The sequence below is a fragment of the Piliocolobus tephrosceles genome, chromosome 12 (assembly GCF_002776525.5).
Source record: "Piliocolobus tephrosceles isolate RC106 chromosome 12, ASM277652v3, whole genome shotgun sequence".
Lineage (NCBI taxonomy): Eukaryota > Metazoa > Chordata > Mammalia > Primates > Cercopithecidae > Piliocolobus > Piliocolobus tephrosceles.
The window spans coordinates 68,052,480-68,075,229 of record NC_045445.1 but is presented as its reverse complement, the minus strand read 5'-3'; the positions used below and the strand labels follow the sequence as shown (position 1 = coordinate 68,075,229).

Genomic DNA, 22,750 nt, shown 5'->3' with positions numbered 1-22,750 from the left:
GGATAAAGAAAATGTGGTACTTACACACCATGAAATGCTATGCAGCTGTAAAAACAAAAACAAAAACAGAAACAAAAAAAAAAACAAAAAAAAGAGATCATGGCCTTTGCAGCAATGTGGATGGAGATGGAGGCCATAATCCTAAACAAATGCAGGAACAGAAAACCAAAATACAGCATGTTCTCACTTGTAAGTGGGAGCTAAACACTGATCACATGTAGACATAAACATGGTAATAACAGACAATGCAGCCTACTAGGGGAGGGAGGGAGAGAGGGAGGGGGACATGCGTTGTAGAACTACTTCCTGAGTACTATGTTATCTGGGTGATGGGATTCATATCCCAAACCTTAGTATCATGCAATATTCCCATGTAATACTCCTTCATATGTACTGCCTGAAGATAAAGGTGGCAATGAAAAAAATTGTAAATATTCAAAATAATGTCATTTTAATAATCTGCAAAAAAAAAAAAAAAAAAGTTTTGACGGGTTCTGCCAAATTGCCCTTTGAATAGGCTGTAACCTATTTATGTACTTTCTTATTCACAATGTATGAGTGTCTTTTCCCCTACGTCCTTACCACTCTGGCTATTATCAGTATTTGGGATTCTGCCAACTTGATAAGCAAAATATATCTCCTGGGTTTGTCTGCATTTCCTTGATTGTTATGAGACTGGATCCTATTATTTAGCTTTAAAATGTTAATTTCCAGAACTTTCAGGATAGTATTAACATATTAAAATGTGATTTCAACACAACCCTGGGCAAAATTATTTTACTTTTAAAAATAAGAGAAAAAAAAATGCTATGTTAATAGTACACATAGAGCAGTAGTTTCTAACATATTTTAGAAATGGAAATAGAAAATTAAGTGCTAGCATTTCATCTTTCCAAGCTCTGGAGAAAATACTCTGCTAAGCCGGTACACTCATTCCATTTTTTTTTCCCCCACACATAAAAATCCTAAATAGGACAATTCACTGAGGCTTCTAGATCAGCTACAGTGTCCACCTCTAAGGAATGTTTCTTTTGGGGTCAACTGTCTCATTGACAGGAGGAAGATTTGCACATGCAAGTCCTATTAACATTAATAGGAGTTACAAGCATAAATCCCCCTGCAACGATAGACCAAAAAGACCCTACAGTCTACCAGGATCCAGGTTCTAATGATTACCTGTCATACTGTCCTAGGAGTCATCATCAGAAAGAGCAGACGTGGCAACTTACACCACAAGGGTATCTCATTGCAGCCCCAAAGCTAAATTGTGCATCACTGGAAAGAAAAGTGGCCTTCAAAATGTGACTTGGGATACTAAGTGTTAAATCACTTAACCAATATTTTTAAACAGCCATCATTAAAGAAAATTCAAACATCTGGAACCATTTTTTTTTTTTTTTTAAAGTGTGAATATTGTATGAGTTTCAAGGTGCTTGAAGGATAATACAGCTATTTATTTAAAAATTCAATTAATCTTATCTTTCTTAAAATTGATTAATTAATAATCTCACAGATAAACCGCCAGTTTTGAGAGTCTTGTTATCTTTTTAATGTCTGCTTACTGAGGAACTTTAGAAACTACTTGAAATTGACAAAAAGTGTCAGTCTGCTTTATTTGACTCAATAGCAAATCATAGTTTATTGAATAATTTCTGCATAAAAGGAACATCAGCAGTCTCTTGTCTGTTGCAAATGAGTTGCTGGGGACTCAAACCCCTTAAAGAAAAACATTTCAGGTTCTCATTTACCAAGCAGATACGAAAAACCTTTCAGATTCTCATCATGTAAGTGAGATGTAAAAACAGTCTGCAGGCAATCAATGTACTACAAATTCAGAGCCCATGCTGCACAGCCTCTACAGCACTGATTCCAAACAGAAAAAGGTCTCATTCACCTTTGTTTGATATTGGCACTATTGTTGGCATCTAGAACAGTTTGCAAAGTAACTCACGCCCTATATTATTTCATTGCCTTTCTCACAAACTTAACACAGTTGGCAGATGCCTAAAAACAAAACCAAATATACAGCTTGACAACTAGCTATTTACATACTAGACTAATATTAAAACATAAATCAGGTTAAAGGCAATCTTCAAATTCTTGGCATATATAAAAGATGTAAGTACTACAAAATATGACACCATGCCTGAAAAGGATTTAAAAGTCTTTAGTTCCTTTGAAAACTTACTGTTAAAGTGTACAATTTATGAATAATCATATATTCATGCTTTTTGAAATACATATAATAAAATTAACTGAGTAAAAGATGAATTCTTCAATATCAATAGCAGTAAATAACTTACTTGCAAGAAAATTATTACAATTCCTGATGTAAAGAATCACCAACTACTATTTAGCAATTAAATTTCAACAAATTTTTTGGGAACTCTTTAGGACTTTAGACAAAGGCTACCAAGGCTGCCAATCCAGGTAACTACGGCAGTGACAGAAGTCAATCATTAATACTGCCATTATTTTAGACAAAGGGCTGACAATCTCAGAAACTAGTTCTAGAAATTATCATCAATGTGGCTATTTTAATATGGACAAATACATATTATGGGAGGTAGGGAAATTATTATTCCATTTTCCTATATAAAAATATATAAATTGACCCTTTATATATACACAGGTATGTATACACATACAGTATATGTTTTTCTGAGCAGGCACACCAACTAGGAAAAAATACAACAGCAACATAGGATTAGGTATTGGTTCTCATACTGATCACTAAACTGAATGGTATTATCATTTTTGGTTAATAAGAAGCATGCATAACTAAAAAGTTTAAATATATGAATCAAAATTCTTTAATAGTATTTTTTAAAATTTTAAATTAGCTACTGAAAATTTTCCACTATGTACAATATATTAATTTTATTAATATGACTTCAAGCTTAAGGTTTTAAAACAAAACCAAAAGATTTTTTAGATTTAAAACTATAAGAACAAATATTTATTTGCAGTAATTAGGATCGCTAAAAAGAAAGCTCTAAGAATAATTTCTGTTACATTTTGAGGCAACAGGTAATATCTAAAGTTCTTAGAGTGTTTTATCAGTCGTATGATATTTTAATCATCACGAATCACGTTCAAGAACTTTTAAACATTTCAATCGTATTTAATAAATGACCTGAAAGAGAGATTCTGATGCTAGCTAATGGACGAAACAGGGTACAATAATAGACCACAAACTATCTCCTCCATTGTTCTACACATAGGCGGCTGCAGTAGGCCAACAGAATTTTTGTGGTTATTCTAGGCCTACCCTGATTGTCCGTTTACATGAATGTGCATACTGCATTCAAGTGGCCTTAACTCTAAGACCGTAACAGTACAATATCTTTATTGGCAGAATTTACTGCAATTGTACTCAGACTCAATCGTCTCATCTACTGGAGCCTTTTATAATATATTGCTGATATCCAGGGGCAAGGCCAATACCCGGTACATTAATAGGTATGTATTAGACATTGAGTGCATATGCCCCAGCTGGGTTTCAGGAAACATGATTTGATATAAGAAAAATCGAATCCCTGTGACAAAGTAGGTTATAATGTGATCCTACTGTCCCTGATTTATGTGACATTATAAAAGGGGAAGCGAAGGAAAGGGGACTAAAGAGATGGGGAGGGGCTGTACACTGGGAGATAGGGATAGGAGCAGCCTGAGAAGCTAGTAAGTTAAGTTCTTCCATTATTCTGGCTTGAACTACATCTGCAGTGGGTAGAAAGGTGAGGCAAGAGCTACGTTCCTTGGTTCTTTCCATTTCCCATGAATCTGTGACCTGTCACAGCTGGCTTCCTTTAAGAAAATCTCTGAAACCTGGTGAGGTCAGGGACCAGCTGCAGTTGAAGTATGTAAGAACTATGTACTTTACATTGGAGCCATGGCTTTCTGACAGACAATATAGGCCAGATCTTGTAGGGAAAAAAACAAAAAAAAAAACAAAAAAAAAAACTAAGAGTTCATTTGTTTGTCTATTTACAGGCAATTGTACGTCTAAACTATTACTCAAATAAAGTAGACCATCAGAGCTTGGCTATTTGAGAAAATTTAAATACAGGCAACTTCACTGTAGCTTGGTTTGCTGCCTGTGTACAGCCCTAACTTTTTTTTTTTTTTTTTTTTTTTTTTTTGAGACAGAGTCTCGCTCTGTCACCCAGGCTGGAGTGCAGTGGCACAATCTTGGCTCACTGCAACCTCCACCTCCCTGGTTCAAGTCAGTCTCCTATCTCAGCCTCCAAAGTAGTTGAGGTTACAGGTGCCCGCCATCACACCCAGCTAAAATTTTGTATTTTTAGTAGAGACGGGGTTTCGTCATGTTGGCCAGGCTGGTCTTAAACGCCTGACCTCAAGTGATCTGCCCATCTCAGCCTTCCAAAGTGCTGGGATTACAGGCAGCCCTAACATTTTTATGTAGAGTGTATTTTAGGGCTTGCCAACTGTCATACACAATTTGGAGCCCTTGGTGGTTGCAGGTTTACCTACCAGAAAAGGAATATTAACAATTTATAGAGTGTTTTCCTTAGTAATATTTCAAAGCCACAATTCTACTTGTTACTATTTTTACTGGTCTGTATGTAGGACTATAAAATACTAATTTTAAAAAGAAATTTTCATTTAAAAAGCTTAATGCAATAAAAACGCTGTGATCTATTTCGTTTGTTGACTGACAGCAAGCAATTATTTCCTGCATGAGACTTCTGAGATTCATCAAGTCAATGGGAAAATTCTAAAATAATTTTCTTCTGGCAAACCCATTCTAAACATGTCATTGCATTGGTCTTCATAACCATTCTCATACAGTAGGCATAGTAATACTATTTCCACTTTATATATGGAGAAACGTAGGCTCAGAAGTTAAACGATTTACCACATATCATCAGAAGGACAGCCAGGATTAAATTAGGTCTGTAGACAATTAGCCTAATACTCTAGTTATTTGACAGACAGAACATCCAAATACCAATGAGCCTATCCACACCTTTCCTTCTATTATTTCTTCATTATTGACCTTTCCCAATATGTAAATAATTTACAAATATCACTACTGATACTAAAAAACACTACTGACTTGTTCGTAACAATGTCTAAACATCTTTGTATTAGCATTTTCAATGCTTCTCAACATAGAAAGCAAAACAAAACAAAACAAACCTGTATTCCAAATACAGGCTTCTATCTAGATCATACTTTAGTTTTTCTATATGTTTTTATCATTATGTTATGATGCTCTTGTCCATAAAGAAAATATAATTCAAATAACCAAAGAAAATATGTGAGCTGGTTCTGAAAATGTGGCTTTCAAACAAAGAACCATAGTGGTAAGCAAAATTGTCCTAAGACCACGGAATTATTAACAATGCATAGGATCACTTTCATATCCACAGTTACATTCCTGAGAATCAACTGATTTAAAATTTTCATCTGCTAGTCACACAAGTTTGGTATTCAAAATGAGCAAGTCAATGTGCTTTATAAGTATTGTATGTTCTTGTAACGTCCTCTATAAGCAAAATCCCCTTTTGGATTTCTATTACCTATTTTGCCTTATAATTGCTGCTGCTTTCTAACATTTTTCAAACAGTCCTTCTATCAAGTAGACTCTGAGACCAGCAGAAATTTCCAAAGTTGGGTATCCAGTTCAGTGTATATCCATTATTCAGAGGACTCTTCTAGGTTTCCAAGGTTTGTGCTTTCCTTGAAAGTCTCTGAGTTAGCCTCTGGTATGGTACTGGATTCTGAAGCCTCTGGCTGTAAACCGTCTCCATCAAGGACAATGTCTTCAGGATTTGGTGGAGGGGGACAGAAATCTTCACTGGGGCAGATTTCCTGGAAAAGTGTTTCAGCCTGGCCAAGGAAGAAAAGATAAATCGTTTTTGGAAACCGGTTTAAAATGTGTGTGCATTTCTGGCATTAACTAAAAACAATTAAGTGTTATCTTTAAAAATTTCCTTAAGCAGGTTATAGTACTTTATCAGAATACATGAACTTCTATAAGTCTGTTTTCAGAATTCTATGACTTCTCCCTTTAATTCTACGCATGTATTCAGGTCAACTCTTCAAGGATGGCAGTATCTCATCAGGTTCATTATCAGGTGTTCAGATTGTTGAGAACTGAAACACATTCATTGTATATATCAAAAGAAATACAACTGCCTTAATATTGCTTATATGATATCTTATAGAGCCTTGATATGGTTTGGTTCTGAGTGCCCCCCCAAATCTCATCTCAAATTATTATCCCCACGTTAGGGCGCGATTAGATTATGGGGGCGGCTGTTCCCATGTTGTTCTTGTGACAGTGAGTTCTCACAAGATCTGATGGTTTAAAAGTATTTAGCAGTTCCCCCTTTTTGCTTTCTCCTGCCAGCAATTAAGATGTGCCTTGCTTCCCCTTCACCCTCTGACATGATTATAACTCTCTTGAGGCCTTCCCAGCCATGTGGTCTCGTGAGTTAATTAAACCATTTTTGTTTGCAAATTACCTAGTCTCAGGTAGTATCTTTACGGCAGTGTAAGGGACACTGAGAATTGGTACCAGGAGTGGGGTACTGCTAAAAGATAACCTGAAAATGTGGAAGTGACTTTGGAATTGGGTAACAGGCAGAGGTTAGAATAGTTTGGAGGGCTCAGAAGAAGACAGGTAAATGTGGGAAAATTTGGAACTTTCTAGAGACTTGTTGAATGGTTTTGGCCAAAATGCTGATAGTGATATGGACAATGATGTCCAGGCTGAGGTGGCCTCGGATGGAGATGAGGAACTTATTGGGAACTGGAGCAAAGGTGACTTTTGCTATGCTTTAGCAAAGAGACTAGTGGCATTTTCTCCCTACCCTAGAGATCTGTGAAACTTTGAAGTTAAGAAAGATGATTTAGGGTATGTGGCAGAAGAAATTTCTAAGCAGCAAAGCATTCAAGAGGTGACTGGGCTGCTTCTGAAAGCACTCAGTCATGTGTGTTCACAAAGAGATGGTCTGATATTGGAACTTACGTTTAAAAGGGAAGCAGAGCATGAAGATTTGGAAAATTTGCAGCCTGACCACATGGGAGAAAATAAAAACCCATTTTCTGGGGAGGAATTCATGCTGGTTACAGCAATTTGCATAAGCAATGATGAGCTAAATGTCAATAGACAAGACAATGGGGAAAATGTCTCCAGGGCATGTCAGAGATCTTCCCTAGGAGGAAAAACGGTTTCATGGGCTGGGTGGGCCCCACTGCCCTGTGCAGCCCTGGAACATGATAGCCTACATCTCAGCTGCTCCAGCTCCAGCCATGGCTAAAAGGAATAAAGGTACAGCTTGAGCTGTTGCTTCAGAGGGTGCAAGCCCCAAGCGTTGCCAGCGTCCATGTGATGTTGGGCCTGAGGGTGCACAAAAGACAAGAGCTGAAGTTTGGGAGCCTCTGCATAGATTTCAGAGGATGTTAGGAAACGTCTAGATGGCCAGGCAGAAGTCTGCTGCAGGGGTAGAGCCCTCATGGAGAACCTCTGCTAGGGCAGTGCTGAAGGGAAATGTGGGCTTGGAGCCCCCACAAAGAGTCACCACTAGGGAACTGTTTAGTGGAGCTGTAAGAAGATGGTCACTGTCCTCTAGACCCCAGAATGGTAGATCCACTGACAGCTTGCCCCATGCACCTGGAAAAGTCACAGGCACTTAATGCCAGCCTGTGAAAGCAGGCACAGTGCCTATGACCTGCAGAGCCAGAGGGTTGGAACTGCCCAAGGCTGTGGGCATCTAGCCCTTGTATCGGCATGGCCTGGATGTGAGACTTGGAGTCAAAGGAGATTTTGGAGTTTTAAGATTGAATGACTGCCTGGCTGGGTTTTGGACTTGCATGGGGCCTATGGCCCCTTTGTTTTGTCCAATTTCTCCCATTTGGAATGGGGACATTTACCCAATGCCTATACTCCATTGTATCTTGGAAGTAACTAACTTGCTTTTGATTTTACAGGTTCATAGGCAGAAGGGACTTGACTTGTCTCAGATCAGACTTTGGACATAGACTTTTGAGTTAATGCTGCAATGAGTTTTAAGACTTTGGAGGGCTGTTGGGAAGGGATGATTGGTTTTGAAATGTGAAAAGGACCTGAGATTTGGGAAGGTCAAGGGCAGAATGATATGGTTTGGCTCTGTGTCCCCACCCAAATCTCATTTGCAATTGTAATCCACAAGTATTACGGAGGGACTGGTGGGAGGTGAATGGATTATGGGGGCAGTTTTCCCCATGCTGTTCTTGTGATAGTGACTTCTCACAAGATCTGATGGTTTAAAAGTGTTTGGCAGTTCCCTCTTCGCTTTCTCTTTCCTGCCGCCATGTAAGACATGCTTTGCTTCCCCTTTGCCTTCCACATGATTTTACATTTCCTTAGGCGTCCCCAGCTATGAGGGAACTGTCAGTCAATTAAACCTCTTTTGTTTATAAATTACACAGTCTCAGATAGTATCTTTATAGCAGTGTGAGGACAGACTAATACAAGCCTATATGTGATACTGGTATAGTCTAATTTAGCATATAGCAATTTTAACAAGCCACTGTTCAAATGAAGAAGATGCTTCACTGTTTGTTCAACTATTTGCTTTCTGATATAATTCCCATTTCCTGGACTTTAAGGACTACAGCACTTGTTTAAGCACATGAGTTTTGAAAAGATAGCCTCAGTACAAATACTGGCTCTACGATTTAGCAGCTATGTGATTTGGGGAATGCTTACTCAATTTCTGAGCTTTGGCTTCCTTATCTATAAAATATCAGAGATTAAGCCAACATATATGGTAGCTATTTTCATTATTACTAATAATAACATAAGTAAAAATGTCAAGATTTAAGCTGAACTTACTAGTATGACAGGGTAACAGAATAAAAAAACTTCAAGGGTATGTTTTTGGACACGCCAATTGCTATAGACAATTTCTTTGAAGTTTTTAAATACTTAATTGACAAAAATTATTTATATTCAAGGTGTACAAGGTCATTTGATATACACTGTGTAATGATTACCACAATTAAGTTAACACGTCCATCACTACCAATAATTACCACTGTGTGTGTGTGTGTGTGTGTGTTTCTAGTGAGAATACTTAAAATCTGCTCTCTTGTCAAATTTGAATTGAAGAATCCTGTCATTTATGACAAGAAGAATGAACCCGGAGGACATTATGCTAAGTGAAATAAGCCAAGCACAGAAAGAAAAATATCATATGATCTCACTTATATGTAGAATCTAGAAAAGTTGAGGGTGGTTGCCAGGGGCTGGGGAGTGAAGAGCTGTTGGTTTAAGGGTATGAACTTTCAGTTATAAGTTCTGGGGATCTAATGTACAGCATGGTAACTATAGCTAACTGCATTTTTTATTGTGGCTATTTGGAAATTAAACATTACAGATGCCTATCTTTGCTCTCCATCCCGGGAACTCACCATACTCCTTTGCTAGAAACACAGCCCCTGTCGAAGCAGGATCTAGGTCAGACAAAGCCATTACCTCATAGTTCCATTCCCCTAATGGTCTTTTTTGTCTTACATCTTTATCTTTACTATCTGTAAAAGTTCTCCCTCCCTTTTACACTTGGCATGCAAACAATCATCAAATTCTATCAATTTTATCTTCTATCTCTTAACTTCATCTGCTCCTTCCCCACTGACATAGCCCAGACATGCACCATCTTTCAACCAGACAACTACAATAGCCTCGGAATTGGACTGGTCTCCTTGCCTCTAGAGTCCCCCCATATAATCCATCTCCATGCCACCCTCAGATGGGTCTATGGAAAATAAAATTGTTTATTCAATTTTGGCTTAAAATTCTTCAATGACTCCCCATCACCAATAGGATAAAATCCAAGATCCCTACTATAGAAAATAAAACCCTTCAGGCCTACCTTCTCTGATCTTATCATATACCACTTCATCTAGCCTGCATCTCTCAGACTTCTTGATTTACTAATACCTGTTTATTTGTATGAAACAATACACTACGATACTTATTCTTTACATCCTGGGCTGGTACCAATGTTATTCTTTACACCCAGAATGTTTCAATTCTACTGTCTTTGATTTAGATGGAGAATTACTACTCATCTATTATACCCCTCTCTGTAAGGTTCTCCGACTCCTAGATTGAGCTCATTGCTCCTCTATATTATTTCTAGACTTTGGATGTACTAGTACATATACTACACTACCCTGTCATTTGTTTACACGCTTTTCTCCTTTACCTGACAGTGATTCCTCCAGAATGACAAATACTTTTAGTCAACTCTGGATCCTTAGTGTCTTGGCATAAAATAGAATGTCAGTGACATTTAATACAAATATTAAGTATAAAATTAATAATAATTACTATGAATTCTTTTACTTCTATGCCAATTCCTCTGTGTTTGACATCTTGTCTCCCTTTTGCCTCCTTCCCACAGAATAGCTTTTACCCTTAACTCCAGTCTCTGTGGCTGGATCCCACACCATATGCTTCCATACATCTTGTCATGCACCACCCGCCTCCTAAGATTAGCACCAGTTGCCAGTTGTCACACCACTCTTCCTTGTGTTCTATCTGCTTATGAAACTCCCACCTTTAGCCCATCTACCCTGGCCCTTGTTGATGCCAATTTCCTACAGCCGGACTCCAGTCCTTCCCAAATCTCTCCTCTCTCTAACTGCTGGAACCTCTTAGGGTCAACTGCCATGCTCTGGAAAGTGTATCTAATGCTTCTTGGTCTGCTGCATTTTGTTTGCCAAATAAACCTAGTTCTAAGCACAGAATAGTTAATTGGCAACTTTTCATCCTCTTCACCTTTAAGCCAGAAGTTAGCTCCAAGGGTTAAAAATTTCAGGTGGTTAAAAAATTGGAAAGTGCTAATTACATTGTAACTTGGTGTGCTCACCCTGGGATGTACGGAGAGAACAAAGTGAATTATTTAAAATATTTCTAAGTTTAGTTAACATACATCAACACAAAACAAAAATAAACATTTCATTAATATAGTACTTTAATGTTTTTAGGATGTATGCCTACTCATTAGCTGAAAGTAGCATATAACACTCACTGGGTGAGTGTACAAGCACTGGGATCCAAAAGAGTTGAGTTTAATTCTTGGCTCAAGAACTTACTAGCTATGTGTCCTCTGGACAAGTTATTTAGCCCCTTTAGGACATAGCTTCCTTATCTATAAATGGGGATATCACAAATACTTATCTTGCAAGATTGTTCTGAGGACCAAATAAGATAATATATATGAGATGCCAAGGATAGAATCTGACACATAGAAAGTGCTCAAATGAATGGCAGCTACGGAAAATACGACATCTAAAATTGCCCTCTCTCTCTCAAAGGCATGAGAAAACAAACGGCACTACAGTATGTGAACAACCTGATAGTCCAATCTATAAAGCTAGCTCTCAACTTAATAATGGGCTGTGTATCAAACGTCATAAGTGACTGGCTAATCTGTCCATAAAACCATGTTCTAAATGGAAGTTAAGTTGCCAGCCCAGCCCAACATCAGCCAATTTAACTCATTTTATACTTGAAGTAAAATACAAAGAGTATGGTACTATTTATTCTTATTCCCATAGTAGTGACATCTACTAGAGGGTGGGGCTCCTGAAGGAGTGAGCCATCAATGCCTTGGGAATGAGGACTATGGAACTGCAGTATGTTTGGGTAAATGGTACACAACATCTGCCAAGAAAAAGAGATATCTCAGATGTCAGTTTCAGAAAAATAAAAACAAACCTGAAGCAACATAAAATACAAAAATGAGCAAGTCACAGAAAGAATCGCAACTATCACTTAGGTTGGTTTTGTGGTGACAATAGGGAATGTCTTGGAGGCCAGGAGCAAACAATTTGAACTTGTGGGTATTAAAGACATATCAATTTATGTTTTTGGTGCATCTTCAAATCACAAATAGTTCCCTATGAACACAAAAGTGTCAAGTTTACATTACTCAACCTCTATACATTTTACAAATAAGAAAAGATGTCACGTTGCCAACTGGTAAAATGAAGTATTTCATTTGTTTTTTAAAAATAAAGAAATCTGCATGGGCTTGTGTTGTCTACATAAGCAAAGTCTAGGTGATATTCTGAGAGCCTTTATGGATAATCTTCATTTGGAAAATACCAATAACCAGAAATCGCCAATTAGTGATTGACATAATTACAGGCTGATACACAGGAATTAGCATGCAGTTTATCTGAATACACAAGCTATTTATAAATATTGTCAATGCTCTTTAAAAGTAGGCATCATAATATTTCCCCCAAAATTGATGAGATTAAAAGCTATACAACAAATTTAAAACTGCTTACATTTAATAGCATATATTAATTAGTACCAAAATTAGCACTATACTGTTTTCTACTGTTACAGTATGTTACCTCTGAAGATCATCTTCTTGAGAAGCAAATGACCTCATGATAAAATTATCCATCAATTATAATCTTCTAGCATGCAGTTCGGATGTTTAGAATACATTAGTACTTGTATTATAAGCCCTTACTTAAATTTTTTTGGTTAAAAAATATTAAAGTTCATTCAGGGATAAAAATGACCTAAGCTACCTTGCTAAAAACTTGTTGGCAAATTCTACTTGCAAAAAATTAGAACATCAAAGTAAAAATGACTTGATCATTTCAAGCTATCAATGCAGATCTTCAGCCATCTTGGGTTCTTACTAAATTAACAGAATGAATGATGGATGAGAGATGGATGTGACTTCCTGCTTTTGTGTGGTGTCACTGGCTGAATATGATTATCCAGGATCACCATCAGTCACTGAAGAAAATAAACAAGAATTCTAGAAAAAAACTGCAGATGTTTGTATCCTCATGATAGACATAGCTTTGCTACCACGACTCAAAATTAGATTACAGGCTCAACCAGGGCATTTGCTACTATAAGATCCTTGCCACTGGTGGGAATGAAAGTTCCATCTGTGGTCTTAGAATGATGTTAAATTACCCATTTACTGACTTAATGGACAGATGTGCCAGTTCTGCCTGTGAAAAATTTAGAAATGTATCTCAAAAAATATTTTCTGTTTTTTTCGTCCTGTCCAGGGCAAAGAAATATATTTATATATACATATCAATATTCAGCTTAATGGAATCATGGCTCACTTTTAGCAGCTTGTATCAGTCTGTGCCTCTTCATAGCCCTGACCAGGATGGCTATCACAAACTTCCACCTTACTTTACAATAGACCTCAGCATCAGTAATGGTAGCTCTTGGGACATGAACTGGTGTCAAAACATTAATGGAATCATGTTAACTATGTAAAACTACGCTATAACTTCTTTTCTATGATTAAAAAAATGCATTAAGACTACTATAAAATTAATTTTATATGACTTAGTAGTTACAACCTTCTTGAAATGACTGTTTATCAAGAAAAATAATTTATGTATTTCAAAATAATATACCAATGGTTCAACTGTTTAAATCAGAAACAATGTTTCTTTAGAATACTGGCATTATAAATTCTTATTTATGAATATGTATTTTTAGCATCTTCTATCCTTATTCCCACAAGGGAACTCATAAAAAATCTCTGTAAGTCAACATTTTATTCAAGAAAGTGAAAACACCTGATCCTGTATTTAAAGTATATTTAAAGTAGCTTTGTAGAAGCTACATAGAAAAAATTTTTAGGGCAAATTACAGAAATGGTATTGAGAGATGCTTTTCTAGACTTTGCTCTCTTCCCAGAGGAAAAAATATTTCCCAACCACACCAACATCCTAATACAAAACTGAGAAACATCAACAGCCTTACCTGTTTGACTGCATTATCATTTCCTAAACCACAATCTGGGCCAGAGCAGACATAAACGTTGGATGGTAAATCTTTATAACAGCTCCTGCTGATGTCTGACGAATCTCTCATATTGAAGTAAAGAGCCCACAGAATTCTTGGCTTTTCTACTTGTTCATTTTCTAAACATATAAATAAATTTTATTTACATTCTAAAACACAATATGCTTGTCAATTACTACACTGCGTAGCCTATTACCGATTAAGCCATGACCAGACATTGTAGTAAATCAGAGCTTTGTATGTAAACAATCAGTAAACTTGCATCTACACACTCTATTTTGATGAGTAAGTTAATTAGATTTTACTCCAATTGTGCTCCTTTGGACTTCTATTACCTCTCACTAGTGTCAAAGGGTTTATGATCACATTCATGCTTAAATTTTCCCTATAAAGACAGAAGACAACATAAATTGATTTCCTTATGCTTCAAATGGACAAACCAACTTGGTAAACTATATAGTAATTCAATAGTATATACACATGAAATGTCTAGGATAAGCAGGAAGTGGGTCAGTAGGTTACCTAGGGCTGAAGGAAATTGGGGGCAAATGGGAGGTGATCACTAATTGGTATGACGTTTCTTTTGGGGGTGATGGAAATGTTCTAAAACTGACGGTGGTGATGTTTGGACAATTCTATAAATATACTAAGCAACACTGAATTGTATACTTCAAAAGGGTGGATCATACGGTATATGAATGATATATCGATAAAGTTATTATTACAAAAATAGTAAATATAGGATTAAAACTTTGTTGTCCTAACTCACATCCTAATGCTTTGTCTTATTGGATTAAAAAATTAATGACAACCTGCCGGGCGTGGTGGCTCAAGCCTGTAATCCCAGCACTTTGGGAGGCCGAGACGGGCGGATCACGAGGTCAGGAGTTCGAGACCATCCTGGCTAACACGGTGAAACCCCGTCTCTACTAAAAAACACAAAAAGCTAGCCGGGCGAGGTGGCTGGTGCCTGTAGTCCCAGCTACTCAGGAGGCTGAGGCAGGAGAATGGCTTACACCTGGGAGGCGGAGCTTGCAGTGAGCTGAGATCCGGCCACTGCACTCCAGCCCGGGCGACAGAGCAAGACTCCGTCTCAAAAAAAAAAAAAAATTAATGACAACCAACAAATATCAAAAATGAAGTCATAACAGTGAATGCCATTTTGAGCACATGTTCTCTCATTTAAGAGCAGGTGTCTATTACGCGTGTTAGGCACTGAGCTAGGAGCTGGAGATACACACATGAAGTAGACTTAGTTCTTACTCTCCTCCCTTGTTTTTGGTTCCCTAATATAGGGCTTAGCACATGAGAGATGCTCAGTAAATAATTTCTGAATTGATGATATTGTATTTTCAGGTATGATCAAAGTACGATATGCTTGTAAAAAGGTCCAACGTTATTCATCTCAATGCATAAAGCCTATTTCTTGCTAATATGATAATCATTTATTTGCCTCTCCTCTTTAAAATTGTTATAATTAGATTTTCTTTGTTTGAAAACATAAAATATTGCTGTGGATACATTCATTGACTAGAGAGTTTTCTTTAGCTTGAATCTGAACAAAAGTTCAAATTTTGTACAAAAATAATAATGAATGTTTATGAAGATTGCCCAAGATCATGAAGCACCTCATGAATAATAAAGAAAATGCTAAAGGCATAATTATCTCATTAATAACTATTATTTAATTGGTAATCAATGTAGAGAAATTTTTACCTAATTGCAGTATTCAATTAACAAGAAAGCCCTATTTCCCACATCAGGATAAACAGGATTTTATTATATTTAATTTACAGTATCTCCACTATAAGAATACCAAATAAGTTATTTTCCTAGTTCATCCTGAATAATCCATAATTATTAGTAGAATAGGAAGAAGAAACTCTGAGTGGAAGAAGTGATCTCCCAAGCTGCCCCTTTCTTGTGCCAAGATCTATGAGTCGTCTAAGGTATCACTAAATCATGTAGGAACATATTAGGTGGCTAAATCTATTGACAAAATAAAGGAACATAAGAAATTCATATTTTATAGCTAACACCATATGGCTCTTAGTAAACTGATTAGTGAGTTTAGTCACACAAATCTTATGGGAAGGTACTTAAATGTATCTCCTATGATTTGGTATAACAGACTTGGGGAGCACTGCTAACAAGTGGGCTAAGGTCTGGAAAGTCTTTAATATTGCCCAGCCCATTTCTAAGCATATACTAGGAGAGCTTATCTTGTATCTCATTAAAGATCCAACTCAAAGGAACACTTCACTTAATAAAAGCTGGAGGAAATGAATAATCCAATAGATTTAAACTAATTTCATAGAGGTGGAAACTTTGAAAAGAAACCATGAGGAAGGTGAAAAACTGACACAGACTGAAGATAAATGCTCTGGATACAAGGGCATTATCAGGCTTTGACCTTAAAACCTTAAAGAGATATATAATTGCTTCATCTTTCTTTGAGGTCAGCTGGAAGGCAAAGAGATACCTGGAAAAATAACACGCAGTTCTGAAGTGCAGAACTGTCAAAAAATATTAAAGTTGCTGAGCTTTGGCTAGGAGTGCATCACAAGTTGCCGGTGGTAGAACTGGTTTTCTGCAGTAGCTCATTTCATTCAATTTGATAGTAAGAAGGACTAAAGATGTAATAGGCAATTTAGAATAGGATGTTGGGCAAATTAAACTGGAGTAAGTGTAGAATAGGGTAGGTAGAAGAAAAGCAACTATAGCACGACAACAACAACAAAGCAAGAAATGGTGTCTACAGTCGCATGCCATGTTTAGGGATAGAGTAAACTATGTTGGTAATACCGACGGGCAGAGTGGTGGAGACTGTCATAGGGGCACATATATACATATGTAACAAACCTGCACATTGTGCACATGTACCCTAGAACTTAAAGTATAATAATAATAATGATGATAATAAATGTGCAAAGGCAATGAATAGATATTTCTCCAGAGAAGATAGACAGATGGCCAATAAGCTCTTGCAAAGATGTTGAATATCACTAATCATTGGGGGAGAAGCAAAGCAAGACTACAATGAGATACTACTTCACACGTACTAGGGTGGCTATAATACAGATTTTTTTTCTAAAAGGTGACTAGGCTGACTTTCACCGAGGATTATGAAGCACAGAGAATGTAGAATTCAAATACAAACAAAAAGAAAATAAGCCCAAATAATGTTATTCATTTGGTACACGTTTTAAACTACAATATTTACAATGCAGTAAAGCATAAGGTATTACATGAATGTCAAATAATCAAAACATAATACTAAAAGCCATCAATCTGTGAAAATAGGGGCTTCTGCTACAGAGAAGAATGTGCTTTAAAGTATTAAAAGTTCATATTGCTCATAAAGTTCCTTCTTCCTCATTTAGGCAGGAAAATGAATTGAGTTCTCTTCTCCAGGTGACTTTGCCTCTTTGACCTGCCATGGCCCAGTGCTCACTTTATCTGGTGATTCATTTTCAATAACTCCAACAGTATTTGTTCTGACATTTTAATTAAAATATGACCACTACCTCATCCTGATGATAAAAAGGCCCATGTGTCAGTGAAAAGTAGCTTTTCAGTGCCTCAGTGCACCTGAGGACCCCTCTGAGCACATAGTTCTTACCAAAGAATTCCTCTCAGGTTCTAAACAATACATCATTTCAAAATGGGATCACTTTAACTATTAAGATTAATGTTTAAAAATCTAAAATGGATAGAGGATGCTAAGTAATGAACATGTAATATCCCCCAGCTGGATATTTTTTTAAAGAAAATTAAATGCATTTAAAAAGTGAAGAGTAATGATATGATTCATATTTAGTGCATTAAGACTATCACACAATGAAGTTACAACATAATAATTATTTAAAATTTCAGAAATAATTAAGAAAGTCAGGGTTTCTACACAAAGTATAGTTGTAATTAAAGCCAAAAGAAAAAACTATGACTCCATATTAGATTTAGGAATATTATCATGTGTTTTACCTTGGCAATCAAATTTTTAATAATCCAAACACTTACATGATACTTTCCAATAAAGAAAACATATAAGCAATTTACAAATTAATAAATTATAACTAAAACAATTTAATTTGTAAATTAACTCCCAAACTAAAGTGAAGTTTTCAAATACTTTATTTGGATAGCTCCCAAAAAACATAATTGATATTAGCCCCTGAGAACGTAACAGGTTCATTATGTTAAGTGAAATAAGGCAGGCATAGAAAGACAAACTTAATGTGTTTTCACTCATTTGTGGGAGCTAAAAATTAAAACAATGTAATTCATGGAGATAGAGTGTACGATGATGGTTATCAGAGGCTGGGATGGGTAATGAATGGAGAAGGGAGAGGGAAAAGTGGGGATGGTTAAAGGGTGCAAAACATAAACAGAATGAATAAGATCTAGCATTTGATAGCACAACAGAGTGAGTACAGCCATTTACAGTGAACTTTAAAGTAACTAAAAGAGTATAACTAGAATGACCGTAACACTGAGAAATGATAAATGCTTAAAGTGATGGGTATCCCATTTACCATGATGTGATTACTCCACATTGTATGCCTGTATCAATATATCTCATGTACCCAATAAATATACACAGCTAGTATGTACCCATAAAATTTAAAAAAAACTAAAGAACAGAACAGTTTGTCTTCTTATGTAAATAAACCTCCCTCTATGCACTATCTCTGCATTAAGAAAATAAGCAACCCACATAGGAAATGAGCTGCAAGGAAACAGAATATGTATGAGTAAATAAATGGTTGCATAAGCAAAAGTGACATGCAAATAAAGACATATAAATCAATGGAAGAAAATGATCAAGATTCAAGTGCACATGCAAATCCTATAATAAAAATCGCCCTCACGTCATATAAAAGAAAATTCAAACCAACTTGGTCAACTATATAGTAATTCAATAGTATATACACATGAAATGTCTAGGATAAGCAGGAAGTGGGTCAGTAGGTTACCTAGGGCTGAAGGAAATTGGGGGCAAATAGGAGGTGATCACTAATTGGTATGACGTTTCTTTTGGGGGTGATGGAAATGTTCTAAAAATGATAAAAGGCTTCTTTTATCATTTACACGGAAAATATGCCATATTTTCTCCATTCACAGCTGCAAGTGCTACCCTATTATATAGGGGGAAAATTTTAAGATGTGTTTTCCCTATGAATAAGTAGCACGTACAGTTTTGGGAGTTAAATATTTATTAAATCACTAGCACATTATGTATTAAAAGACTATTAGGGGCCGGATGCAGTGGCTCGCGCCTGTAATTCCAGAACTTTGGGAGGCCGAGGTGGGTGGATCACCTGAGGTCAAGAGTTCCAGACCATCCTGGCCAACACAGGAAAACCCGTCTCTACTACAAATACAAAAATCAGCTGGGTGTGGTGGCACTCGCCTGTAGTCCCAGCTACTCAGGAGGCTGAGGCAGGAGAATTGCTTGAACCTGGGAGGTGGAGGCTGCAGTGAGCCGAGATCATGCCACTGCACTCCAACCTGGGCGACAGAGTGAGACTCTGTCTCAAAAGGAAAAAAAAAAAAAAAAAAAAAAGACTATTAGATAGGAAAGGATTTCTACATCTGCCAATTAATATTTTAATCTATTACTTGAATCTTTTTTCCTTAAAGGAAGATACATTTTTCTGAAAAAGGAATATATGCTTTCTGTACAACACTTGTAAACTAAAGAAAATTATAAGGAAAATGGCCCATAATTCCACCAAAATTTTCTAACAATCCTTTTTCTGTGTAACTATAAATATAAATGTATATTTTTGTGCTTAATTATGCTTTTTTTGTGTGTGTGTATGATGTATATATTTCCTTTAACATTGTAGAGTGAACATTTTCCTACATGTTTAGGCAGACACTATGCTTAACCACCTTACCAACACATGTGAATTGTTGTTAAATACATCACATTTCAGTTCAGGTTGCAGAAACTTTCATGATATATCTAAGAAAATTATGATGGTTACATTACCTTTCCATCATGAGTCAATTATTTTTCTTACCTATCTCCATTTCAGTATATGGAATAAACAACTTCTGCACAACTGGTTCTAAATCTTCTCTTGCTGTTTTAGAAGATGTGCAAGTCAAATGAACCAAATCTGTTAAAAAAAAAAAAAAAAAAGTTTGAGTTCCTTCTCATCACGTATCTATTTTACTCATACTTAAGGCATGAAGCTGGTATTATGGATAATAGAAAGCTGAGTAAGTCATGGTAGCTACAACATATGTTAACTAACAGCTAAAAGAAGTACCCAACAAGTACCCAAGAAGTACCAGTTGATGTTAATTTGATAAAACAGAGTAGAAAATCTTAGACAATCATTTATTCACAGAAAAGAGCTTGTTATAACTTATGACATTCCTAAAGATTAACTGGGTAAAGAAAGGCTGAAAATGAGGTATATATTTACCTAAGAGAACACACTTCATACACTGCAGACAGAAAAATCCGTTTATACATGTTTGCTGATAAGTTAACAACACATCATCTACGAATTACAGGGTTCTCTAAAAACCTTTTGGGTGAACACTGCTGACTTAGTTACAATCACATATACTTGAAAGCACATAAAACGGCATAGGTTAAAACGGTCTATAATATTTTCAGGATTTTCAAATTACTTTCCTTTTGCATTTACAGAGTTATGGGGCCTGAACCTTGCAGAATGTTTATGTTAGAGAAAATCATGTACAAAAAAGGCCCTTCACGGAAGTAAAATATTCTGGCCTAACTCCGTTAAAACTCCTACAGGCCTATGCACAAAAGGTGAAGAAAGAACAAAGAGTTCCGTGTTTTGCAATAAAGGAGTAAGGGGATCTCCAAATGAAAGAAGTTCTTATGGTCCTGTTATTTAGGATGAGATACAATAATGGCAGAAAGAATATATTAGAGAACAGTAAGTACCGAGAAATTTCTCCTCCCACTATATTAGTAGGGGGAGAAAGATACACCCACTTCTTTTCCAAGAGTTTATTTCAGACTAGTAGAATTTCTTTTTTTAAACTCCAGGAAGACAGTTCAAATTTTATCATGAAAGCCAACATCAGAATAAGATTTGCATTATCAAAATTTATTCCATATTCAACTATTCTAAAATATATCTAAGCATACATTGAGGGACTCTAATAACCATGGAACTAAAATCAAATTTTGTAGCTTTTTCCCTCCCAGGTGCACCAAAGGAAGTGATATTTTAGGATGGTTCCTGAATTACTCAAGGCCTAATAATAGGTCTACCTTATTTAAGCATTATTTTTACATGAATTTAACAATGATTCTCATTGGTTCTGGGATACTGTAGGATGTATGGTACTAATTATTTCCAAAGATATAATGAGCATCATAACAAAAATTATTTTGGTTAACTTTTTTAAAATGCCGTATAGCATTAGTGGGGATGAGAATTTGACCCTCCTAGATAATTACTGAATTAAACAGGGTACGCAATTACGAAGGTCAGCCATCCATATGAGAGAACCTATCCTGTCTCTTATTTCAAAATCTCGTGAAATACAAATGCTCATGCCAAAGTTCTCAATTTTCCAGTTTTCTGTTGGTTTATGTTTAGTAGGGAAAAAGAAGATGAACCTGGATATAAGTAAGTATATTTTGAAAAATATCTTAATGGCTAAACTATTGGTTCTGTTAAACAGGACATATATTTTAAAGAGATACACTTAAGTTAGTATATCATTATATTTCTTACCAACATAACAGAGAGTTCAGGTTATGCTAGGAAGAATGTCTAGTAGTGAAGTGTAAGATTATCATCTCATGATTAATGAGTTTTATAACAATTCTTACAAAGACATTAATAAGCTGAATTTGAATCCCTACACCTTGACTTTGCTTAGAGGCTACATTGTTAATTGATCTATTAATACAAATTTAAGGTATGAATAACTATTTTTTCCCCTTACCCTTCCTACTTTTCCTGCTACGTAGGTCACCTTCTAGTACAGATCACTGAATTCATTTTGGTTCTCTTCAAATCAGAGATTGTTGATTGTGCTATTTTTAAAATTCAATGATTCTCAACATTTGTTTATTAATCTTAATATATCTTGTAAGTCCTTTGCAGGGGCAAGCTTTAGAGTCGATTTTTCTCCTTTTTGTTAAATACAACTTTTACTTAGAGTGGGTATTCAATAAATGTTTGTTAATTATAATTTGTCTCACTGTCACAGACAAACATTAAGTCTTCTTGTGCTTAAATAGATATGCATTCCTATACCAATAGATCTATGTGTACATATTCATGGGGAAATTCTGATTAGTTTCTTGTATAAAATGTGCGAAATTATCTGATTTACCAGGAAAGAGGAAAGGGAAGTACCAGTTGGTAATCTCAAATTATTTAAATCTGTCTGAGAAATGCTTATAAACACATTAAGATATATCTATAAAATTCTCAAAATACATATAAAAGAATATCTAGAGTTGACTGTACAACTAACATGCATGTGTCAGACACTATTATGTTACAAGTATTACAGCATATTACGAGCATATATAGCATGTTACAAGTATTATTTCACTTTACCTGTGCAACAGCAAACTGTTATTCTCATTTTACAGATGACACAACAGAGGGATGGGGGTTACACAAATTTCCTAAAGTTATGCAATTAGCACAAGGAAGAGTTGGGACTCAGAGCTGGAACTGAAGCCCATATGGTCTCCCTGCAGAGTGTCTGCCCTTAGTCACTAAATTATATTATGTGATTCTATCCTGCAGAAGGCAGAGTCAGTCACTTAAGTCAGCAGCATTCAAACGGGGATGTGTGTGAGGATACAAGAGGACTTTTTTTTTTTTTTTTTCCTTGTGCTTTTAGCTTAACTTGTACAGTGGCACAACTGGCAGGTTTGTTACATATGTATACATGTGCCATGTT

The 22,750-nt window shown here is 36.1% G+C and overlaps 1 protein-coding gene across 3 annotated transcripts in view; it reads right to left on the bottom strand.

Annotated features, from left to right (window-relative positions):
* Positions 1–2,147: 2,147 nt before the first annotated feature.
* The window catches only part of CHM (CHM Rab escort protein), a 196,837-nt gene continuing 176,234 nt past the window's right edge, over positions 2,148–22,750 (bottom strand). For 2 of the 3 annotated variants that reach the window (XM_023202350.1, XM_023202352.1), the window contains exons 13-15: positions 19,855–19,953; positions 13,784–13,944; positions 2,148–5,856 (exon numbers count right to left, since the gene is read on the bottom strand). In XM_023202350.1, coding sequence (XP_023058118.1) covers positions 5,665–5,856; positions 13,784–13,944; positions 19,855–19,953 — 452 coding nt within the window. In that variant the 3' untranslated portion in view covers positions 2,148–5,664. The remainder of the gene's footprint in view (positions 5,857–13,783; positions 13,945–19,854; positions 19,954–22,750) is intronic. The other variant, XM_023202351.1, reaches the window with a different exon arrangement.